The 19,407-nt window shown below is 39.8% G+C and overlaps 1 protein-coding gene and 1 long non-coding RNA gene across 3 annotated transcripts; one reads left to right on the forward strand and one right to left on the reverse strand.

Annotated features, from left to right (window-relative positions):
• The first annotated feature begins 327 nt into the window (after positions 1 to 327).
• On the forward strand, positions 328 to 11,759 carry LOC117552337. Of its 2 annotated transcripts, XM_034225710.1 has the most exons (10): positions 328 to 459; positions 686 to 784; positions 1,016 to 1,248; positions 1,375 to 1,553; positions 10,220 to 10,313; positions 10,409 to 10,518; positions 10,786 to 10,911; positions 11,064 to 11,178; positions 11,282 to 11,344; positions 11,643 to 11,759. In XM_034225710.1, exons 1-10 carry the CDS (start codon positions 333 to 335, stop codon positions 11,706 to 11,708), a joined length of 1,212 nt encoding a protein of 403 aa, XP_034081601.1. In that variant the 5' UTR covers positions 328 to 332; the 3' UTR covers positions 11,709 to 11,759. The 2 variants fall into 2 exon arrangements, with proteins under 2 accessions (XP_034081601.1, XP_034081602.1); XM_034225711.1 differs by lacking the exon at positions 11,643 to 11,759 and having other exon boundaries at positions 11,282 to 11,493.
• A 2,561-nt stretch (positions 11,760 to 14,320) lies between these two features.
• Positions 14,321 to 18,324, reverse strand: LOC117552338. Its single transcript, XR_004569934.1, has 4 exons — positions 17,913 to 18,324; positions 16,759 to 17,209; positions 16,189 to 16,366; positions 14,321 to 14,450 (listed from the first exon to the last, which is right to left on the reverse strand). It is a non-coding gene; the product is annotated as an uncharacterized LOC117552338 (long non-coding RNA).
• Between the last annotated feature and the right edge of the window lie 1,083 nt (positions 18,325 to 19,407).

Consider the following 19,407-nt stretch of genomic DNA (forward strand, 5'->3'; position numbering starts at 1 on the left):
CAGTATACTACCTTAATATCCATCATACCAGTTTTAGGGTGGCGGCTTAACAGCTGTTTTATTTTTTAGAAACTCATCTTTAAGAGTTAAGGGACACCCTAACTGCAGTACAGGTTCCGGAGGCAACAGACGGAACGGTTTCTGCCTGGGCACAAAGGCAGCTTCTCACAGATGTGAGAATGAAAACGGCTAGGCCAATGCTTTTTAATGCAAAACTCTCAGCTGAGAGAATAGCCATTCAGAAGTGCCACAGATGCTGTGCAGAAGAAGCGGCTATTAGGTGCCTGGACTATGTTCCACTGGACATGGAGTTCCTCTGTGCAAACTGTGACATGGAGGCCCACAAGAGGAATATCTTCCATGACAGAGAGGCTGTGTTCAATGGATTTCTGGAGCCCATTCCCCCTACAACTGCTGTGGTGGTGGATGAAAATGGCCAGCCTCAGTTTTGTGAACAAAGTATGTAAAGGTTAACATTACATTACAATGTCCCATTATAATGTAGTTCCCAAAATTAAGTGCGAATGGGAAGTGTACATAGCTGATTGAAAAAAGTATGATTGGTTTTGACTAGGGCTGCAAGATATGTGAAAGTTATGCAACATTTTATTGAATATCTTTATAATCTGGAGAATTAAGGAAAAACTGTAAATACACCCTTCCTAATTTATTTTCTATATTGCAGTATGTCAACTGCCCGTTCCTACTCCAAGGTCAATCTGTGAATGCTCTGATGACGTCACAGTGACTCCTTGGAAGCATATTTCTGTGGTCACCATCAACGGTATGTTGTCTGAAAGCCCTTCTTTTTGTACAAGTAGTATTGTACGGCAGAGTTTTACCACTTTGTGCAATGCAAAGATTTGTATCACCTGGTCATTTTCAGACAACACCCAAATGCCATGTCAAATAGCTAATATATCATATATGCACATCTATGTATAAAATCCAATATTTTAAGGCAAACTCACAGTTTAATTACCGAAATACCTTTACTTTTTCCATTTGTTCACAGGACGATACAATGTCTGCTTGCCTCGGAAATCCTGTCCATCCTGCTCTGCAGAATGGACTCCTGAGGTTAAAGACCTGCTTTTGTATCGGTACTGGCCAGCTAGCACCAGCTGCCAGACGCTTTACAAATATGACGTGTTCACCTCATTGGAGCACATGAAGGTGACAGCACCAGCCATGTCCAGGCAGGCATTTCTGAAAATGTTGGAGCACAGATCTGTTCAAGCTGGACGGGTAAATCTGCCTGAATCACACGGAAACATACAAAAAACAATATCATATTACTGTATACCATATCATAAATTGTTGGCATTGCTTTCAAAACAATTACTAATCCACTTTTTTTAAATCAATATACAGACAGGTATTATCTGTGCTGATACATTTCAGCGAAGCTTCTTCGAGTTTAGCTTCTGTCAGTACAAACAAGAGGATATGTGCCAGGTCCATCACTTTGTTTGTCCAGCATGTTCTCCAGACATGTTGGCTGTCTGCTGTGATGGAAACCGCAAGCATTACCGCTTTTCCAAGTCAAAAGGGTATGTATAGGTATTATTGAAAATGATAAAGAACACACCGCTAATACAAATAGTAGCCCTTGGGGTTGTGATTGAGTAGTGTTGGAGTTTTGAGGTTTTTACAACCCCACTCGGCTCCGCGTGTCGTTTTGACGAGTCCTGCTTAAAATCATAACAGGAAGGAAATCAGACAGAGAACACCCAGATACCAGTTTAAACAATCTGTTTTAATTATCAAAGGTAATAATGCAATGCACTATAATACATTACAACACCATATAATACAATATACTAAAATCATATTGTAATGTTTTAAGAAGTAGCCGGCCACTTCTGCCCTGGTTCGCGTGCTGCGGAGATCCTTCCGGTCCTGACAGCATGTGAAGAGAGGCCGAACTCAGGAATCAACAGAATATATACCAGAAGACAGAAGGAAGGGGTGAGGTCAGCTGGTCATCTTTTCAGGTCCTCTCATTGGCAGACGCAAAATATGCTTTGTCACAATGACCCAGCGCTGGCCAGCAGAAAACCAAACGGGCCCATTTTACAACAAAACACATCTTATCACCCAAGTCATGTGTTTCTTTATGAAAGCCATACTTGTTGGGAATATAACAGTCATTATCCCATGACATCCTCAGAACTAGCTCACCAACAAGCCTAACTGTCTTCATACCCCCCCCAATCATCTCTGAACTTTTATTCACCCGAAGTAAGCTCACCCTTAGTCTAAAAGGACCATTGTCTCTCTTAACTGTGTGACTAAATTCTCAAGGCCTGCAGGATGCGCACAATTAACTTAGAACGAATTTAGCCACTATATCTAATGGTTAACCAAGAAAAACACTCAAAAGGGTAATCTTTTCACTCAAAACAGAACTCACAAGTAATTCTGCATTTTACCCCTCAAAAATAGCCTAAAGCACCCTTTTGATGAAAAGGGTATAAGTGAAAGAAAAAGACTATTGCGCTAATCTACTTTAAAGAAAAAGGGAACATTGTTTCAGGAATCTATAAAAAACCTCTATATTTAAGAGGAAAAATGTATTTTGTTCCTTCAACTATTAATACACAGGAATGTATATACCCACACATATATTTAGGGATAACATGATGCAATACACCTCTTATATATTGGTGAGATTAAAATGAATATACCAAAAATATGCTGCATCACATCTTCTGCATAATTCTCTTCATAAACTTCCGCAATTCCCCCTTTTGCACTCTTTTAAAAGAGTGCAATTTACACAAGGCACTTGAAACATATACCCACTGTCATTCTTTTCTACTGTGTCCGTCCCCTAAACATTGTATAAATCCATCCGAAGCTGGTATTTAGAGTACTTGAAACCTTCATGGAGACAGAACACCACTTTCCATGGCAGTGAAGGAACCATGAGGGGGCAGCTGGGTGCTAGTGCAGTCTCCTTGTGTGGTGAATCATCAGCCCCCCCCCCCCTCAGAGGAATACGCCAACAAGGGGCAGCTGATAGGGAGGGGGAGACGCGGCTAGCCCTTCACGGGTGGAACTGATCAGAGAAGTAGACTCCTCTGCTGCCTCGACAAGTCCCCTGTGCCGTCCTGGCTTGCCGTGTCTTTGTCCCCCCGCTCCGCTGACGGAAGCTTCTGGGCTGCCTGCTAGAGAGATGTCTTCCTCCTCCTCCTCCTCCGGCCCGCTGATGGCGGCTTCCGGGTCGATGCTGGAGTGATGTCTTCCCGATTCTCCTTCTCCGGCCCGCTGATGATGCCTCCCGGGTCAACTGCCTTGACGAGGGCCAGGTCTGTCCTGATGTCGTCTAGGGTCCTCGCAGGTGTTTTCCCGACCGCACACTGGCTCCAGTGGTACCAGTTGTCCCCCTTTCCTTCTAGGCGGACGGCATGGGATGTCCTCTGGGTCACTCGGTCGGGGCCGGAGAGCCTGGGGTTGAGCCACTTTGTCCTCGTGCTTCTCGGGTCCCCCTTTTGGCGCCAGCGACCTGTGTGGAGAAATCTGATACAACTCCCTCAAGCCTACGCTCAGCTGTTTTGACCCACTTGGAGCCTGTTGGTGGGGTGTCTTGAAACAACAGCCGTCTGTGAACAGGTTTTCTAAATTAATTGTAGACCTCCTATCTGCCAGTACAGCTTCAGAATCTTAGTACTTGGATTGTGCCAACTAAATAAGAACCCCAACATCTTTAGGTAAACTAAATAACATATTTCAATAGCTCTGAATTTCTGACAAGCATCTGTGTTTATTTTTAAATGAAATCCTTGAGATCCTATTTAAAATCTAAATATAATATGAACTGCTAATGTTTCTGGTAAAGAAACACACTAATGTTATGGATTCAAAAACAACCAAAATCACGATACTAACAAAGTGAATGATTTCCTGGTGATACTGCTTCTACCTGTCAGTGCTTAGATATTATCACGCTGAAAAAATGAATACAGAATTCCAACAAACTGTCATCAAATGTCTTATAAATTTAGATGAAATGTATATCCTCATAATGACCTAAACAATAAAGTCTATGGCTTTTACTTCTTCACCAGGCTAGTTACATGATGTTGTCTAAATTAAATTATGTCTCATTACATTACTATGTTTTAGTTTTAACTGTAATATGTTCTTTCTACATTTCAAACCTCAGTTACTTTTATACCTGTTGAAACATTACTCACAGGTCAACTTCTTCAGTATTCCATTCTGGAATCACATCTCTCACAGTAGCCCCTTGGCCACTGATTCTGCATCTGTGTTACCTGCTATAACTCAACCAATATTAGAAACATGTCAACATTCACCAAACAGTATCTTATCCCCAGATATGGAGCAGGTCAATTCTAAAACCGTCAATCAATGGTCAGATTGAACAATCGAGTTGGGGCAGCCGTACACTCCCCCTTTTTACACATGACTCATGTGTAACCAAAATCCTGTATGGGAAGAAAACCTTCAGGTAATAATGGATTCTAAGAAAATATCAAACATTTTTTCCCAAATGTACATCCATCATTTCCACAGTAAACACTCCAGTGAAATGAAGTGTTCCTCTCCATCCTTCAGTCCTAAAAGAAACAGAATCTTCATGTTTTAGTTTGAGTTCCACATTCTGCAAACTGCCACCTCCTGTGGGAGTGCACAAGTGCGGTTTTCCAATTCTGTGGAATGTTATTGAGGCCCAGAAAAATGTGTTAGTCCAAAAACATGCTTGATTAGTCATTGTTTTAAATCATGCAGTTGCACTGATCACATGCAGACATACACTCACATTCACACTCACACTGTCAGGTTGTAAAGTCAAGTTTGGTCAGGTTCACCCCAGAGTCAGTCAATCACAGTGCCTTGTCAAGTCACACTGTCGGTCAGGGTCAAAGGTCAGTTGGTCTCAGTCTTTTTTGGCCATGTGTCGTGCTCTGCAGAGACTTTGACATTTCAGCATAGGCCAGTATCCTTTGTCTACACAAATATGTATATATGGAGCGCCATCATTTATTAATTCACAATTACAACTATAATGTTCAAGATATCTCTAACTTTTCATTGAGACAGCTGCTTCCCACATTCCCCGAAAAGTGTTTAGCCAAAAAATGTCACTTCCTTATTGTACTACTACTGCAGTTTATCAACACCTAATCTATATTCAAATGTCTAATAGATCTATTTCAGAAACTTCTGCACATAATTATTATCTTGAGTCAAACCATTACTAGGATCTGTAAAGCTCTGCTATGTATTTCATAACTCATATTCATTTATCTTCAAATCTGGTCCACTTAAAAACAATGTTAACCTCTTTAACAGTGCGTGGAACCTTGGGTGTCCGAATATGTAACAATCACTCCTTCCTTTATCAAGGATTCTAAAAACAGAAGTCATTTCATCAATGGTTTGTAGCTAAATTTAGGAATTATCACTTATGGTAGGTATGTTTTTACTCTTTAACATCTCTAAATGTCAGTTAATTACTAACTAAATTAATGTCCATTAGGAGGTGGTGACGCTAGTCTTCCAAACTCATAATCTGGTGCCGTGCGCTTCCTGTGAAGCTGCATAAGATTTTAAAAACCACTGCAGGGTGGGTCGAGTGACCCCTCCTCCCTATTAGTCGTCAATAATATGCACCATTACAATGGGTGATTGAAGGCCTCACATTATGTCCAATTACAGCATCAGTCTTCTTTACTCTAAAATTACTTTTTAAATAGGAATATTTAGAAATGGAACAAATATTCAATCTTCAGAAAAGTTCTTAACCAATGTCTATCTAGTGAATAGCCAACATATTTGAAAATGTCAGATGTATAAAAATAAGCCTAAATACTCCCTTACCATCAAAGTCCAAATCTAGACATAAGGTGAACAGTTTTGGTAATGGACAACTTAACCTAAAAACAAAACAAAATTGGACTTGTGTCCTTGTTATTTGTTCTTCAAAATACATTAGCAAATACCTTGTGAAGTATTCGCAACATAACTAACCCTCTAGGACATAAAATCCATTCATCTTTTACTCATAGTTAGTTTATATGTCAAGATTATTTAGGTGTGACCTAATAATCAGATGTGTTGTTTGCTAAACAAGGATATTAACTTTAATCTTTTCAGTATTCCAGACCATCGTTTAAACAATCAGCCTCCCTTCTCAAACACTAAACCTATTGTTGTACACCACCCTCTGGAAAACTGTTGCACAGTTATGCTGTAAAATCATCGCATAATTTCTTCAGAGTCTGAACAATCTGAGACAAGCCTGTCTCAGAACTTGTCATAATGTGAACAGTCAGTGATGTGTTGTCTTCTGCAGCTGTAGTGAATTGGATCAATGAAACTCTTGTTTTGCACTGGGATGTCCTGAGGGGGAAGGAACCTCTGGATCAATGTGGTACAATCAGCAGACACACGTTGTCCTCTGCACAGCAGGAATCCCCAAAAACTGCAGTTCCTCTTCACACCACTGTTGCCTCGGCAACAAGGCCCAAGCAAAATGTCAAACCCTCCTCAGAGATGCGTTCTTTGCACAGTTCTTCTGTTTCTGTAGTGAGCAACTCTTCACCAACACACTGATTCAGAGTACAACCCAAAGGTGGCGTACATCTATCCAGTGCTGCTATAATCACAGCAAATCAGCAACTGGAGAAAAACTCAATTTAAATCTCTCCCCCAAAGGGTTACAAAATAAAACGGCTGAATGTCTATATGGTCAGGAATGCTGAAACATGTGAATGTTAAAACAAACCAATGGCAGTAGTCTACCCAGATTATTTACTCCATTAAAAGTAGTAAAACCACATCGTAAAATATCTTGTCTAGTTGAAGTCCTGCTTCTAAAATTCTAGTCAGAAAAAAATAAAATAAACTTCATCTTTAAAATCTTTTTTTAATTTGAAACCAAAAAAGGTCTTCCTTCTCCACCATGATCCTATCTTTACCTCAAAGTCCAAACAAACTGATGATTTATCTTTAAAAACCATGAGGAATGACAGTTCTCATAAAACACTATTCTTCCTTACTTGACTTCCAAATCAAATGAGCCAAACAGGAAAACCTCCTTAACCACTTGCTTATTCTGTTATTTTTCAAATTGTTTATCTAACTTGTGTTACAAGCAGGTTAGATTTGTAACAGAATACAAAACTAACTGTATTTAGCGCTATATTTGAAAAACAAGTAATCTGATTACAGTTACTGAATATATATTTTGAACAGTTATTATTGGTGGAAAAGTTTCCTCACAAAATGTAATCTCCATTACTAAAGCTAAAACCTAAAGAAATCATCGCGGAACAGTTTTCTGTCCTTACCACTTAATTGTTTCAATACAAACTAAAAAGCGTTGTGAAAACTCCCACTCTTGAGAACATCTCAACACTTTATTCCATCTGAGCACGAATGTTTATGACAGACACGCCCTATTAATCCAAAACGGCCTTTAATGGTATCAATTGTGAACTTTCTTAATATGAATTGTAAATGCAACGTATGTTCTCTTTGGAACACAGATAGGACAGTAGCTGCTGAAACTGGTTGATAGCAGCTTTCTGTTAACCTAGATAAGCATGTTGTTCTTATATTTTTACTTCATGTTTACTCACAAAACAATATAACATTCTTCAGACTAGTAGTTAACTTTATATAAGTTGTACTCTCTCTGAACTCTTCAAAACATCTACTTCTCTTGTCTCTCTCTCTCTGTGCCCTGCAGCTGCTCCTGCACAAGCTTCTCTCATCAATCACCTCTCTGTGTTTAGCCAACAGTGTGCTTTTAGCCTCGTGCAGCACCTCTGTCATGTTTAAACATGAACAGATCCCTCCTGTTTACTTACTCTTTCTTCATAAACACAATTAATGTCTACTAATGATATTACAAAAACTACCTAATGACAAAATAGCACAAAATTCACAATGCAATGCAATAGTAACAATCAGTTCTCAAAACTTCTCATGAAAACCACAATGTGACGTAACTGCATCCCACAAAAACTATGCTAAAAACGACAAATTATAGTTTCTTATTTATTTAAATATCTACGACACATTGATCTATTAATTTTCAATGTTATTCACTCCAACTTCAGACCAGTCGTTGATTATTCACTCCTTGTTTTAAATTCAACGCTCAGCAGCCATTTTTGAGGCATTTTGAGAAGAAGCACAAGCAGTCACACTTCTGGCTGCTGCTTCAGCAATTAGAGGAAAGCTGTGAAGAAAAAGGGGGGCTTTCTTTAACCCATGGTGACCACGCATTTCTTTATCTGACTTTTCTCCCTTATCTATTAGTAATTATTCACAGAAAATTATTCCCCGTACAGTCTATCCAGCTTTATGGTGCGATGTTTATTTCAACAGATAACATAATCTCTTTATCGTCACCTTTGGCTAGATAGATTAACCCCACAGAACAAGAGAACGAGCTTCCGGTCCTTTCAAAATGGTTATTTGAAATTTGCGTAACTCTTCTTGGATTCACTTATAATGCAACTGCAGCTCCTATGAGACTGGAAAGCATTATTCAATTTAGTTCTGGATGGAATCATTAGAAACCACTGAACGCCCCCGATGAGTTAGCCGTGTCGAGTTATGAAAAAAACGCACGGGGCCTTTCACCTTCTTCTTACAGTCCTCATCGCTTCACATGGAGCTAACGAGTTAGTCGTGCGATTCTGAAAAATCCACGAGGTTCCTAACCGTTGCTTTATTAATCTTATTATTCTTAGTTAGTTACCTACCTATGCTAAAATATGCATTGCATTATCTTTAGCGTGAAGACTAGACACTGAGAAATATTCCTGACAACTCTAAAAAATTTGAATATAGCCAAATCACAGATTTTGAGTGTAACGGGTATCCGTGCTTACCTGATATTTTGTATAGAGCTCTGTTTTTAGTTGTCAGAAAGTATTTCGAGGTGTCACCCCTGGACAGCTTAGTCCGCTGGCTGCTGATGTGACTCCCGCTGAACGCCCACTCGTAAACGTCTGGGTCACCACTTTGTTGGAGTTTTGAGGTTTTTACAACCCCACTCGGCTCCGCGTGTCGTTTTGACGAGTCCTGCTTAAAATCATAACAGGAAGGAAATCAGACAGAGAACACCCAGATACCAGTTTAAACAATCTGTTTTAATTATCAAAGGTAATAATGCAATGCACTATAATACATTACAACACCATATAATACAATATACTAAAATCATATTGTAATGTTTTAAGAAGTAGCCGGCCACTTCTGCCCTGGTTCGCGTGCTGCGGAGATCCTTCCGGTCCTGACAGCATGTGAAGAGAGGCCGAACTCAGGAATCAACAGAATATATACCAGAAGACAGAAGGAAGGGGTGAGGTCAGCTGGTCATCTTTTCAGGGTCCTCTCATTGGCAGACGCAAAATATGCTTTGTCACAATGACCCAGCGCTGGCCAGCAGAAAACCAAACGGGGCCCATTTTACAACAAAACACATCTTATCACCCAAGTCATGTGTTTCTTTATGAAAGCCATACTTGTTGGGAATATAACAGTCATTATCCCATGACATCCTCAGAACTAGCTCACCAACAAGCCTAACTGTCTTCATACCCCCCCCCAATCATCTCTGAACTTTTATTCACCCGAAGTAAGCTCACCCTTAGTCTAAAAGGACCATTGTCTCTCTTAACTGTGTGACTAAATTCTCAAGGCCTGCAGGATGCGCACAATTAACTTAGAACGAATTTAGCCACTATATCTAATGGTTAACCAAGAAAAACACTCAAAAGGGTAATCTTTTCACTCAAAACAGAACTCACAAGTAATTCTGCATTATTACCCCCTCAAAAATAGCCTAAAGCACCCTTTTGATGAAAGGGTAAAAGTGAAAGAAAAAGACTATTGCGCTAATCTACTTTAAAGAAAAAGGGAACATTGTTTCAGGAATCTATAAAAAACCTCTCTATATTTAAGAGGAAAAATGTATTTTGTTCCTTCAACTATTAATACACAGGAATGTATATACCCACACATATATTTAGGGATAACATGATGCAATACACCTCTTATATATTGGTGAGATTAAAATGAATATACCAAAAATATGCTGCATCACATCTTCTGCATAATTCTCTTCATAAACTTCCGCAGTAGCCATAACAGACATTAAAACAAATCATAGTAATGTAGTGCTTTGTGATTTTTATTATTGACTTGTATGTTAACTTATCATGGACAGGACTGAGGAGCCGCCAATCTATGAGGGCTTGTTCCTGGCCAAGGATGAGGAAGTCGCAACATTTGTTGACCTTGTCAGAGGCAACATGAAAAGTGTACGTTTTTTTTCTTATTATGATAGTTGCAGTTACACCTGTGGTGTTCTTTTTTATATATGTCAAAACTTGTGTGTAATAAACTGACTTTATAGGGAAATGACAGTGCCGTCTGTGGTACTGCCAAATTCACCGCTGGCAGAGAGATGTCAAAAAAGTCTGGTGCCCAGATAGACGAGGAGGGCATTCAAGTGGCAGTTTGCAGGTATGTATTTGTAAGTGTGTCTGTGTGTGTATATGTGTTTGGTTCTTGAGTCTGGTCTCATTATTTCAGTTTTAATAGCAATCCAAGTCTAAGTCTTTGTAAGAATTGGAAGCATTAAACACTTTTGATTGTGGAGCGGAATTGATCCATCCTTTGTAGCATCCAAGTGATATTTGTTGTTATAGCCACCTAGATGACAGAGTGCTTAAGCCAGGCCTTGCTGTGTCAGTTTATTATTAACAACTAGATTTTCTTCTGATTAATCAGACATGGGTTTCTCTTACGAGGACTGAACCACTTCCGTGGAGAAATATACGCGTACGCAATGTTTCTCCAAAAAGAGATGTCCAAGAAGGCAAATGTTGACTTCTTCTGTATGGATGTAACATGCAGGTAATCCTCACTGTCATATTGCACATCCACAACAATGTTTAAAATGGCCTATGCCTCAGCAGTCATTTTAGATGATATTGATATTGTTGTCATGTCAATTAAAAGTTTATCTTTGTAACACTCAATCACAAAATGCTGCTCCTGCTTCTTAGGTACTGGCCATACCTTAATAAAATAGCCGAGGGATTACCAGAGCTTCTGCCGTTGACAGAAATGAGGCCATTTCTTAGCGTGATGCATGCTAAAGCCCATACAGCAAAATGCGAGGTACATAACATCTTTAATGCAAAGGATTTTTAATGTTGTGCATGGCATGCCTTATTGGATATCAAAAACTTTGCTATATAACACTATTTGCGCTGTGTTGCAGGTGAGATGGGGTGGCAGAAGTCAGGACGGGGCAGGAAACACAGTGGGAGAGGAAGTAGAGCAGGTATGTTATTAATGGCATTATTATAACTGTATGGATACAAGAGGTCTTAATAGAAAGCAGTACAAATATGTATGTGTCATCTCAGTGACAAGCCTGTTGATTAGTTTAAAGCATATCCTTTATGTCTGAGTTCAAATGAAAGATAGGCAGCTCATATGTTCAGCAACAATACATGCATGCACATTGTAGGAAGTCAGTACACAAGTTTTCTCTTAAACCATCCAGTTCAAGATCTATGATGTGTAGGTAATATTGTTATGTAATGGTGACCGAACATTAATTGTAACATTCATTATAGGTGAACAGCTTTCTCTCCAGGGCAGCTCTGGTCACAAAATACATGACAAAATCAGGTTGGTATTAACACTACACACTGTGATAAGGCAGCCCTGATAAGTATTTTACAGAGAGTTCCCTCCGTAAAAACATTATTGGTGTATTACCAGTTCAACAACCTTTTAACGATTGGGTTTAGTCATGTCCATCAGGTTTCTCACTCAGTATTGCCTTTTTGATGTGAATACTTACTTTTTTGTTTGTGGATATATTTTTGTGTTTTTTAGAAAGAGTGAACATGCTTACTCAACAGGCCATGGGATGGAACAGAAGGAAGAGGGACAACCTTCATCAAGTTTTAGCACACAGATATGTCAAAGTAAGGGCAAATTACAATTGTCTTCTCATCTGACATTACATATGAAGGATGTCTGCAATGTAACCTCATGGCTATATACATTATGTTCTCCCTTATCCACACTTCCTCTTGCAAGTCAGATGGTGTCATGGAATGTTTCAACTGTTCTTCTGAAGGTCTTGTACTGAAAACTGGTGTTCTTTGCATTATGGTGTTGCATGGCGCTTTTGCTCTGACATTTTCTTTTTTTTGTAAAGATCACAGATTCATTACAACTTGCTCATTGGAAAATATGGAAAACGGGTTAATCGTGTTAACAAAGGTAAAAAGGCACAGTAGCTGAAAATGCCAAAATGTTGTGGAACAATCCTATAAAACCTCTAATTATAAGTACACATTCATCCATCCTTAGTGTAATAATTGTAAAACCCAAAGGTGATGTTTCCTCAGACTATTATCATAGCATCAAAATGTAAAATCATTGCATCCCTAGAGCCTTACAGCACAACATTTCAAGTGAATAATAACTCCTCCAACAGGCACATTGTATTCTAAGATAAGGGATCAAATAGCATTTGATAGATAACAAACAGTCTATAGATCCCCTTGGGGAAATTATATCATGATGCGTTTGTTACGTTACAATTTTATCTGCCCAATAATAGGGTACCGATATATTTCTCTTTGTTGTAGTTTACGGTTTCACCACTTGATTGTCATCACTGTTGTTAATTTGCACTATCTGTAGATGAATGTCTAATCATAATTCTTTGACCTAGTTCCTTTACATTTCTGTTGTTGTTTGGTGATTATTTACTAATACTTTAGTAAGTGTGGACTTAACGCCAGAGTAGCTAACGTGAACCTGGTGTCTCTGTGGTGTAATCAAATATTGACACAGCTTTAATTAAATAAACGACCTAGTTTCAATGTATCGTTTAGTGTGGACTTTGCACATTTAAAATAACTTGTGTATAGCTGGTGCTACAGACAGCAGAACTTTTTGCATTTTTCTTTAACAAATGCCACCTAAGATAATGGCATGCCAACAATTACCACAAATGTACACATAGATGTAATTGTACAAAAGCCAATTAACATACCAAATGGTGCAGGGCTCCCAGTCATAAAGGTGCTCCGTCCCCCCTGTGGTAGGCAGACAAAGACATTGTACATCTGTATGTTATTTGAACGTTGTACTTTCACAAGTACTTATAATATATGTATTGTTCAAATAGTTTGCATATATTTAAAAAAATAGTCATGAAAAAAGACATCTGACCGACTAGAGGGATTTACAGGATGTTTACACAAATAGCTTAATATTGTGAATTGGACAACAGCATTCCTTCAAGGTAAGATAAAGTCATTGCTATACAAATTCAGAAAAGTTATCCAACAGCAAACACTGTCATCCAGGTAATCATTATCCTACCTTTCGGTTCCTTGTCTTTATTATGTTGCGCACAGGGAACACCTCCAGATGGTTGTGAGAGCAATCTGTAATTGTATGGAATACATTATTTGCACAAATATGCAGAACAGGTAAAGTACGTTTTGTATTGGGCTCATCTCAGAATGCACAAACATTTCCACTGTGTGACATAAGCACATTTAGTGTTTCCTCCTGAGCAATCACAGAAGTTTAAGAGTCTACACATGCTTTTATTCTAAATCTTAGCTTATCTGCCATTCCTTCGGGATGTTGCTGTGTCTGCTAATGGACTGATTACATCTTACATTGCTTGCTACTGAGTGGATATGTTTTAGTCTTATATTCATTACACTAGTACTTGGGGTCTGTAGCACTATATTACATTAAGCAAGGATGTGCAAGCTTTCTATTCAATTATAAAGTATAAGGGTGGGTGCTGGGAGCCTGGTTTGGTGGTGGGTGGGTGCTGGGAGCCTGGTTTGGTGGTGGGTGGGTGCTGGGAGCCTGGTTTGGTGGTGGGTGGGTGCTGGGAGCCTGGTTTGGTGGTGGGTGGGTGCTGGGAGCCTGGTTTGGTGGGTGCTGGGAGCCTGGTTTGGTGGTGGGTGGGTGCTGGGAGCCTGGTTGTGGTGGTGGGTTGGTTGGTGGTGTGGTGCTGGGAGCCTGGTTTGGTGGTGGGTGGTGCTGGGAGCCTGGTTTGGTGGTGGGTGGGTGCTGGGAGCCTGGTTTGGTGGTGGGTGGGTGCTGGGAGCCTGGTTTGGTGGTGGGTGGGTGCTGGGAGCCTGGTTTGGTGGTGGGTGTGTGCTGGGAGCCTGGTTTGGTGGTGGGTGGGTGCTGGAGCCTGGTTTGGTGGTGGGTGGGTGCTGGGAGCCTGGTTTGGTGGTGGATCTGCTGTTTCCTGTGGTTGCTGGTGATGGGTGATGGATCACATGGCACCAAATTTAAGATGTAGCTTCCATCGGGCAGTTGGTTGGGTGGGTCTTGGGGTGGTGTTGGTGTGTCAGGGTGCTCCTCTTGGTCTGGGTTGAGTCGTGTCCAACCTACAAAGAGTTTGTTGTACAAATCTGTTTAAAAGCCCACATATTTATTTATTTATTATGTATAATACCATAAATGTTGCATTGGTTAGTTATCTGTTCATATATAATATATTTATATACATATCCACATCTGTTTATACAACCTTTTCATTCATGCCTCCCCATATTAGTATTTCATTTTACTTTCTGTTTTATCTTATTCTATTTTATATGTATATATTTGACTTATTCCTGCATGTAAGTTTTGCACCTACGTTGTTGGACTAGTTTCTTCTTGCACTATTTTATTTCTTCTTGTACTATTTGTATGCTGCATTGTTGGAGGAGCCTGGGAGTTAAGATTGTCATTGCCAACAACTACGCTGTAGCTGTGCATATGACAATAACACCTTTGAACATTGAATGTTCGAAAACAGGAACTTGGAATACACACACATACATTATCAATGTGAAAAACATGCAAACAAAGGCAACCCTAACCTAAACTGTAAAAAAAAAAGATTGATTGAGTATGATGTCACCCACAGGTATCTGCTTGGCATCAGGGCAGAGGAGCCAGAGAAGCTGAGGGTTGTCCACAGAGCCACTGCTCAGCGCAATTTATTTGAAGAAGATACCATTTTTTCTGACTATGTGACTGTGACTCTGATTGTGGTGGAGGAGGTCCCAGAACACTTGTCCCCTCTTAATTCTTACATTCAGGGCGTCCTAGCAGTGCCAGTGGTCCACCATGCAGCATTACGAGTATCATACAGTAATTCAATGTTTACAGCAATCAATGATCGCAAAAGTCAATGGTATCCCCCACACTGGGTTATCATTGGAAAATGGAAGTTTGATAAGTGAACAAAATGTATTTATTTAATTTTTGGCCAGCAATATAATTAGGACTCATATGTGAGATTGTGCGAGAGCTGTCACTGGCTTTACTTCTAGACTTTGCTATCCAAATGTGTAGGTGGGAAAGATGTGCTGGGTGAGGTCACTTGAGAAGACGTGTGTGGGGGCCGCAGTGTCTTCAGCGCGCTCTTTGTGCACCACAGAACGCTTTGGAGACACAGTCTGGTACTTGCATCTGTTCTGCTATTGTTTACTGCTATTTCATGTTATCTTGGATTGTTGTCATCAGCTGTGGTGCGCTCCACAACTGACCATGAGTGTCAGTACTATACTGTTTCAACCATCTCCTCTGCGCTCCGATGGGGAATGTGATGGCGAGACAGTGCTGATGAAATACAAAGTGGATTTGATTTGAGATTTGAGTTGGCTTACTTCTTTTACAATTGAAAGATGCTTATGGAATTAGTTATGGCTCACAAGCATATGCACAAATAACACTGATGGTTTGAATGTAGGATCTTTAAGAAACGTGTGATAGTAACTGAAATTAAATATGAGAGAGGCTTTATTATATGTATAATGATGCTTATAACATGTATTTCTACAATCTGGCTTCAATCCACCACCTCACCATCTGCATAGACAGTTTCCCCTGTCACCATAATCTTCTGTAAACATTTTTCAAAATATATATTACAACTTTTGCATGGGAAGTGGCATACACCTCTTTCAAGCCCTGTTTTGTGCATACATAACAGTTAGAAATGAGACCCCAGCTTTTTAAAATGACTCTTTGTTGCTTTGAAATAAACAGGACGAATCAACACATTGTATAACAGATAGTCAATATATGCATGAGTGACTCGCGCAGATGGTTATTAAATAAATGCAATCTCACCTGCAACCATCAGCTTGTAGATGGCCTCCACATTGTCGAGGCATGTCTTGGCTGATGTGCTAAGCTGGGCATGCATGGGCATCAAAACCTTTGTTTTAGATATCCGTGGCACCCGCTTGGTAGGGGGATACGCCAGCAGCAGCAGGGGCTTCAAGCCAAGGGCATGTCACTTTTCCAGCTGGGAAAATAATTGTTGAGAGGTAGAGAGATTAATTAGATAAATACACAAAACTGTTGTTTACATTTGAATTTATCTGCAAGCTTGCCCTGAAGTAGCATCAAAATAAATCATCTACACTAATATCCTGGCATCATAATAAAAACAATGATTTGTTCATAATGTTTTGTTGGATACATTTGGGATTTTTAACTTATGAGACACTTCCTAAACTTCCTACACATAATAGTTAATTCTGTTTGAAAATCATTAATCATGAATTATATTCTCATTAATGATACAATTAATAATGTGGATGTGAAGCAATACCAGTTAATTTATAATCCTCTGTCAAAGTAATAAAACTACTTTTCACACTTTTGGTGAATGAGATAATTCTGTAAACTACATACCAGAAGGGCGGCGTCATCAATAACGTGGGACTTGATTCTGTTTTTAGTCATGGATGACAACCACTGCTTCTGCTGGCTTTGGAATTTGTCCATTTTCTTTTTGAGTCTCACATTTTTTGGCTGTGGATGTTCACATAGTGGGCAGATTTTATTTCCACAGTACATTTGTTCACTACAGTTTGGGCAGGTCTTTTTTTGTGACCCTCCAGCCATTTGTAGGAGTGAGAGAAAGACAGGAGAGTGATTAACAGAGAAAGTGAGAGAGTGATTAACAGAGAAAGTGAGAGAGTGATTAACAGAGAAAGTGAGAGAGTGATTAAAAGAGAAAGTGAGAGAGTGATAGAAAGAGAGACAGTGAGAGAAAGAGTGGCTCTTAAAAGTGCCGTTGGTTTTATATGTGTGTGTGTGTGTGGATATGTGTGTGTTGGTGATATTAAGTGTTGTAATGAAGCTGTAAAACAGAAAAAAAGAAAAACATGATTAGGATTATTTCCAATAACAGTAACATCTGTGTAATACTCTATGCAATAATAATTAATCTGTGCATTACTCTATATGCAATAATAATTCATCTGAGCAATACTCTGGCATACATTATGCATTTATACTGTGCATATTGTTATATTATGCACTTGTTTTTCTTATATCTTCTACTATATATTTAAATTCTACAATGTAACAATCCCAATTTCCCCCGGAGATCAATGAAGTATTTCTGATTCAGAGTGGGACATTGGGTGGCCAGTCAAATCCTCTGGAAAAACTCCAGTTCCACATTTTTGTTCCACTCCATAGCCGATGCATTAGCCACTATTAAAACTGTGTTGAACACTGTCTTTACAACACATGTGCAAATACATAAATGTAAACATTTTTATAGCACGCACCTCCACTATCCAACTGTGCCGGTGACAGCTAATGTCATTTAGCTGTATAAACTATAAATGCTATCCAGCTCAAAACGTTGACCGGAAGGCCGGAGGCTAGCTGAACGTGGCCGCTAGTTGGCCTATTGTGAAAGCTAAACACACTACAAAACTCCAACTAATATCCAGGAATGAAACGCTATAGAGACTGTGCTACAGTGGAATAAATAAAAGCAATATTATTTCGTGTTTTAAAGAAATAAACTCCCCTTGATTTGAGATACTTACTGTTGTCCGTTGTCAGATTAAATCGGATGAAATTAATGAAAGTGAGGTGATTGTGGGTAATGTGGCTACGTCACGTTAACGTAAAGCGCGACGTAACGTTGCCGGGGTAACTACGGAATCTTCTTCTGGTTTATTGTTGTTATAATAAAAATGATTATTATTACTATTAAACAAAAAGCATTTCAAATACAGTCAGTAGCCAGTGGGGGGAGTGGTTTTCACCATCATTATCATCATTGTATATGTTTTAAATGACTAATATTGGCCTACAATACCCCTTTATTGATCAAATAGGAATATAATTGTCTTTTAAATAACGTAAACTAAAGGGAACAATCTATTTGACACAGCTGAAGCTCTGGCCTTCCTTAAAAACTAAGTAATTTAATAAAAATCACAGTTGTATTACACACAATGCACTGTTTTTTTGAGAACAGAAATTGATAAATAATGCACCATAATACATTCTGACGAAAAATAAAAATTATTATGAATACAAATCAAATAAAAGAAGCCTCCCGTGAGTTACTACAAGCTATAAAGTAGATTTTAAAAACGTTTTATAGAATAAAAGCTCACTGCGGGACGTTGTAGAAATGCGTGTGTGCACCACGACAAAAGAGCCTCATTCACTTTACATTGGGGTTTTTTGCGTGGTGCCGACACGCAAATGTAACAGAATGCGTGACTCCACCACGCAATGCGGTGTTAAGGTTGCGTGGTGGAGTCACGCATTCTGGTGAGATCAGGTTGGTTGAATTGTATGGAACAAGCTGTAATACTCTGCACTGAACACGAATTCCACCTGCCTGGCTGTGTGGTCATTAAAGATTCTAATCTAATCTAATCCTCTCTCCTCTCTCCTCGGTTAGAGCTCCTCCAGAGAGCCTCCTCTCTCCTCTCCCCTCGGTTAGAGCTCCTCCAGAGAGCCTCCTCTCTCCTCTCTCCTCGGTTAGAGCTCCTCCAGAGAGCCTCCTCTCTCCTCTCTCCTCGGTTAGAGCTCCTCCAGAGAGCCTCCTCGACACTCGATCCTCGAAGTGCATTTAGAGAAATGAGATGTCCTTCAACATGGCGCACTAAAATGTATTTCCGGGTCACTACCGGAGGACCGAGGGGGAGTTGATGAAATGAGAAAGGGCCCTGGTGTGGGTATTTGAGGACAAAGAGGAGGAAGTCCTCATCCAGGCATCTATTTATAGCCTGTGAGGAACTTCTACCTGCTTCCCTACACAGTGCCTCTTGTGGACAGGAGGGTTACACACATGCAATTTCTAACAGCCGCAGTAAGTGATGAAAGTGGGGGATGTTGGCTTATCAGGCGCCCGCAGCTCACAGCCAAAGTGCGAGCGAGAGAGAGGGCGAGGGAGAGAGAGAGAGAGAGAGAGAGAGAGAGGGCGTACCGGTACCGCTGTTGTTATTAGCATCTGGTGCTAGCTGCGCTAACGGATATACCAGGGTGGAGGAGAGCTCTCCTGTCAGACTGAGAGGCTCAGTG

This window comes from Gymnodraco acuticeps, unplaced genomic scaffold, assembly GCF_902827175.1.
Source record: "Gymnodraco acuticeps unplaced genomic scaffold, fGymAcu1.1, whole genome shotgun sequence".
Lineage (NCBI taxonomy): Eukaryota > Metazoa > Chordata > Actinopteri > Perciformes > Bathydraconidae > Gymnodraco > Gymnodraco acuticeps.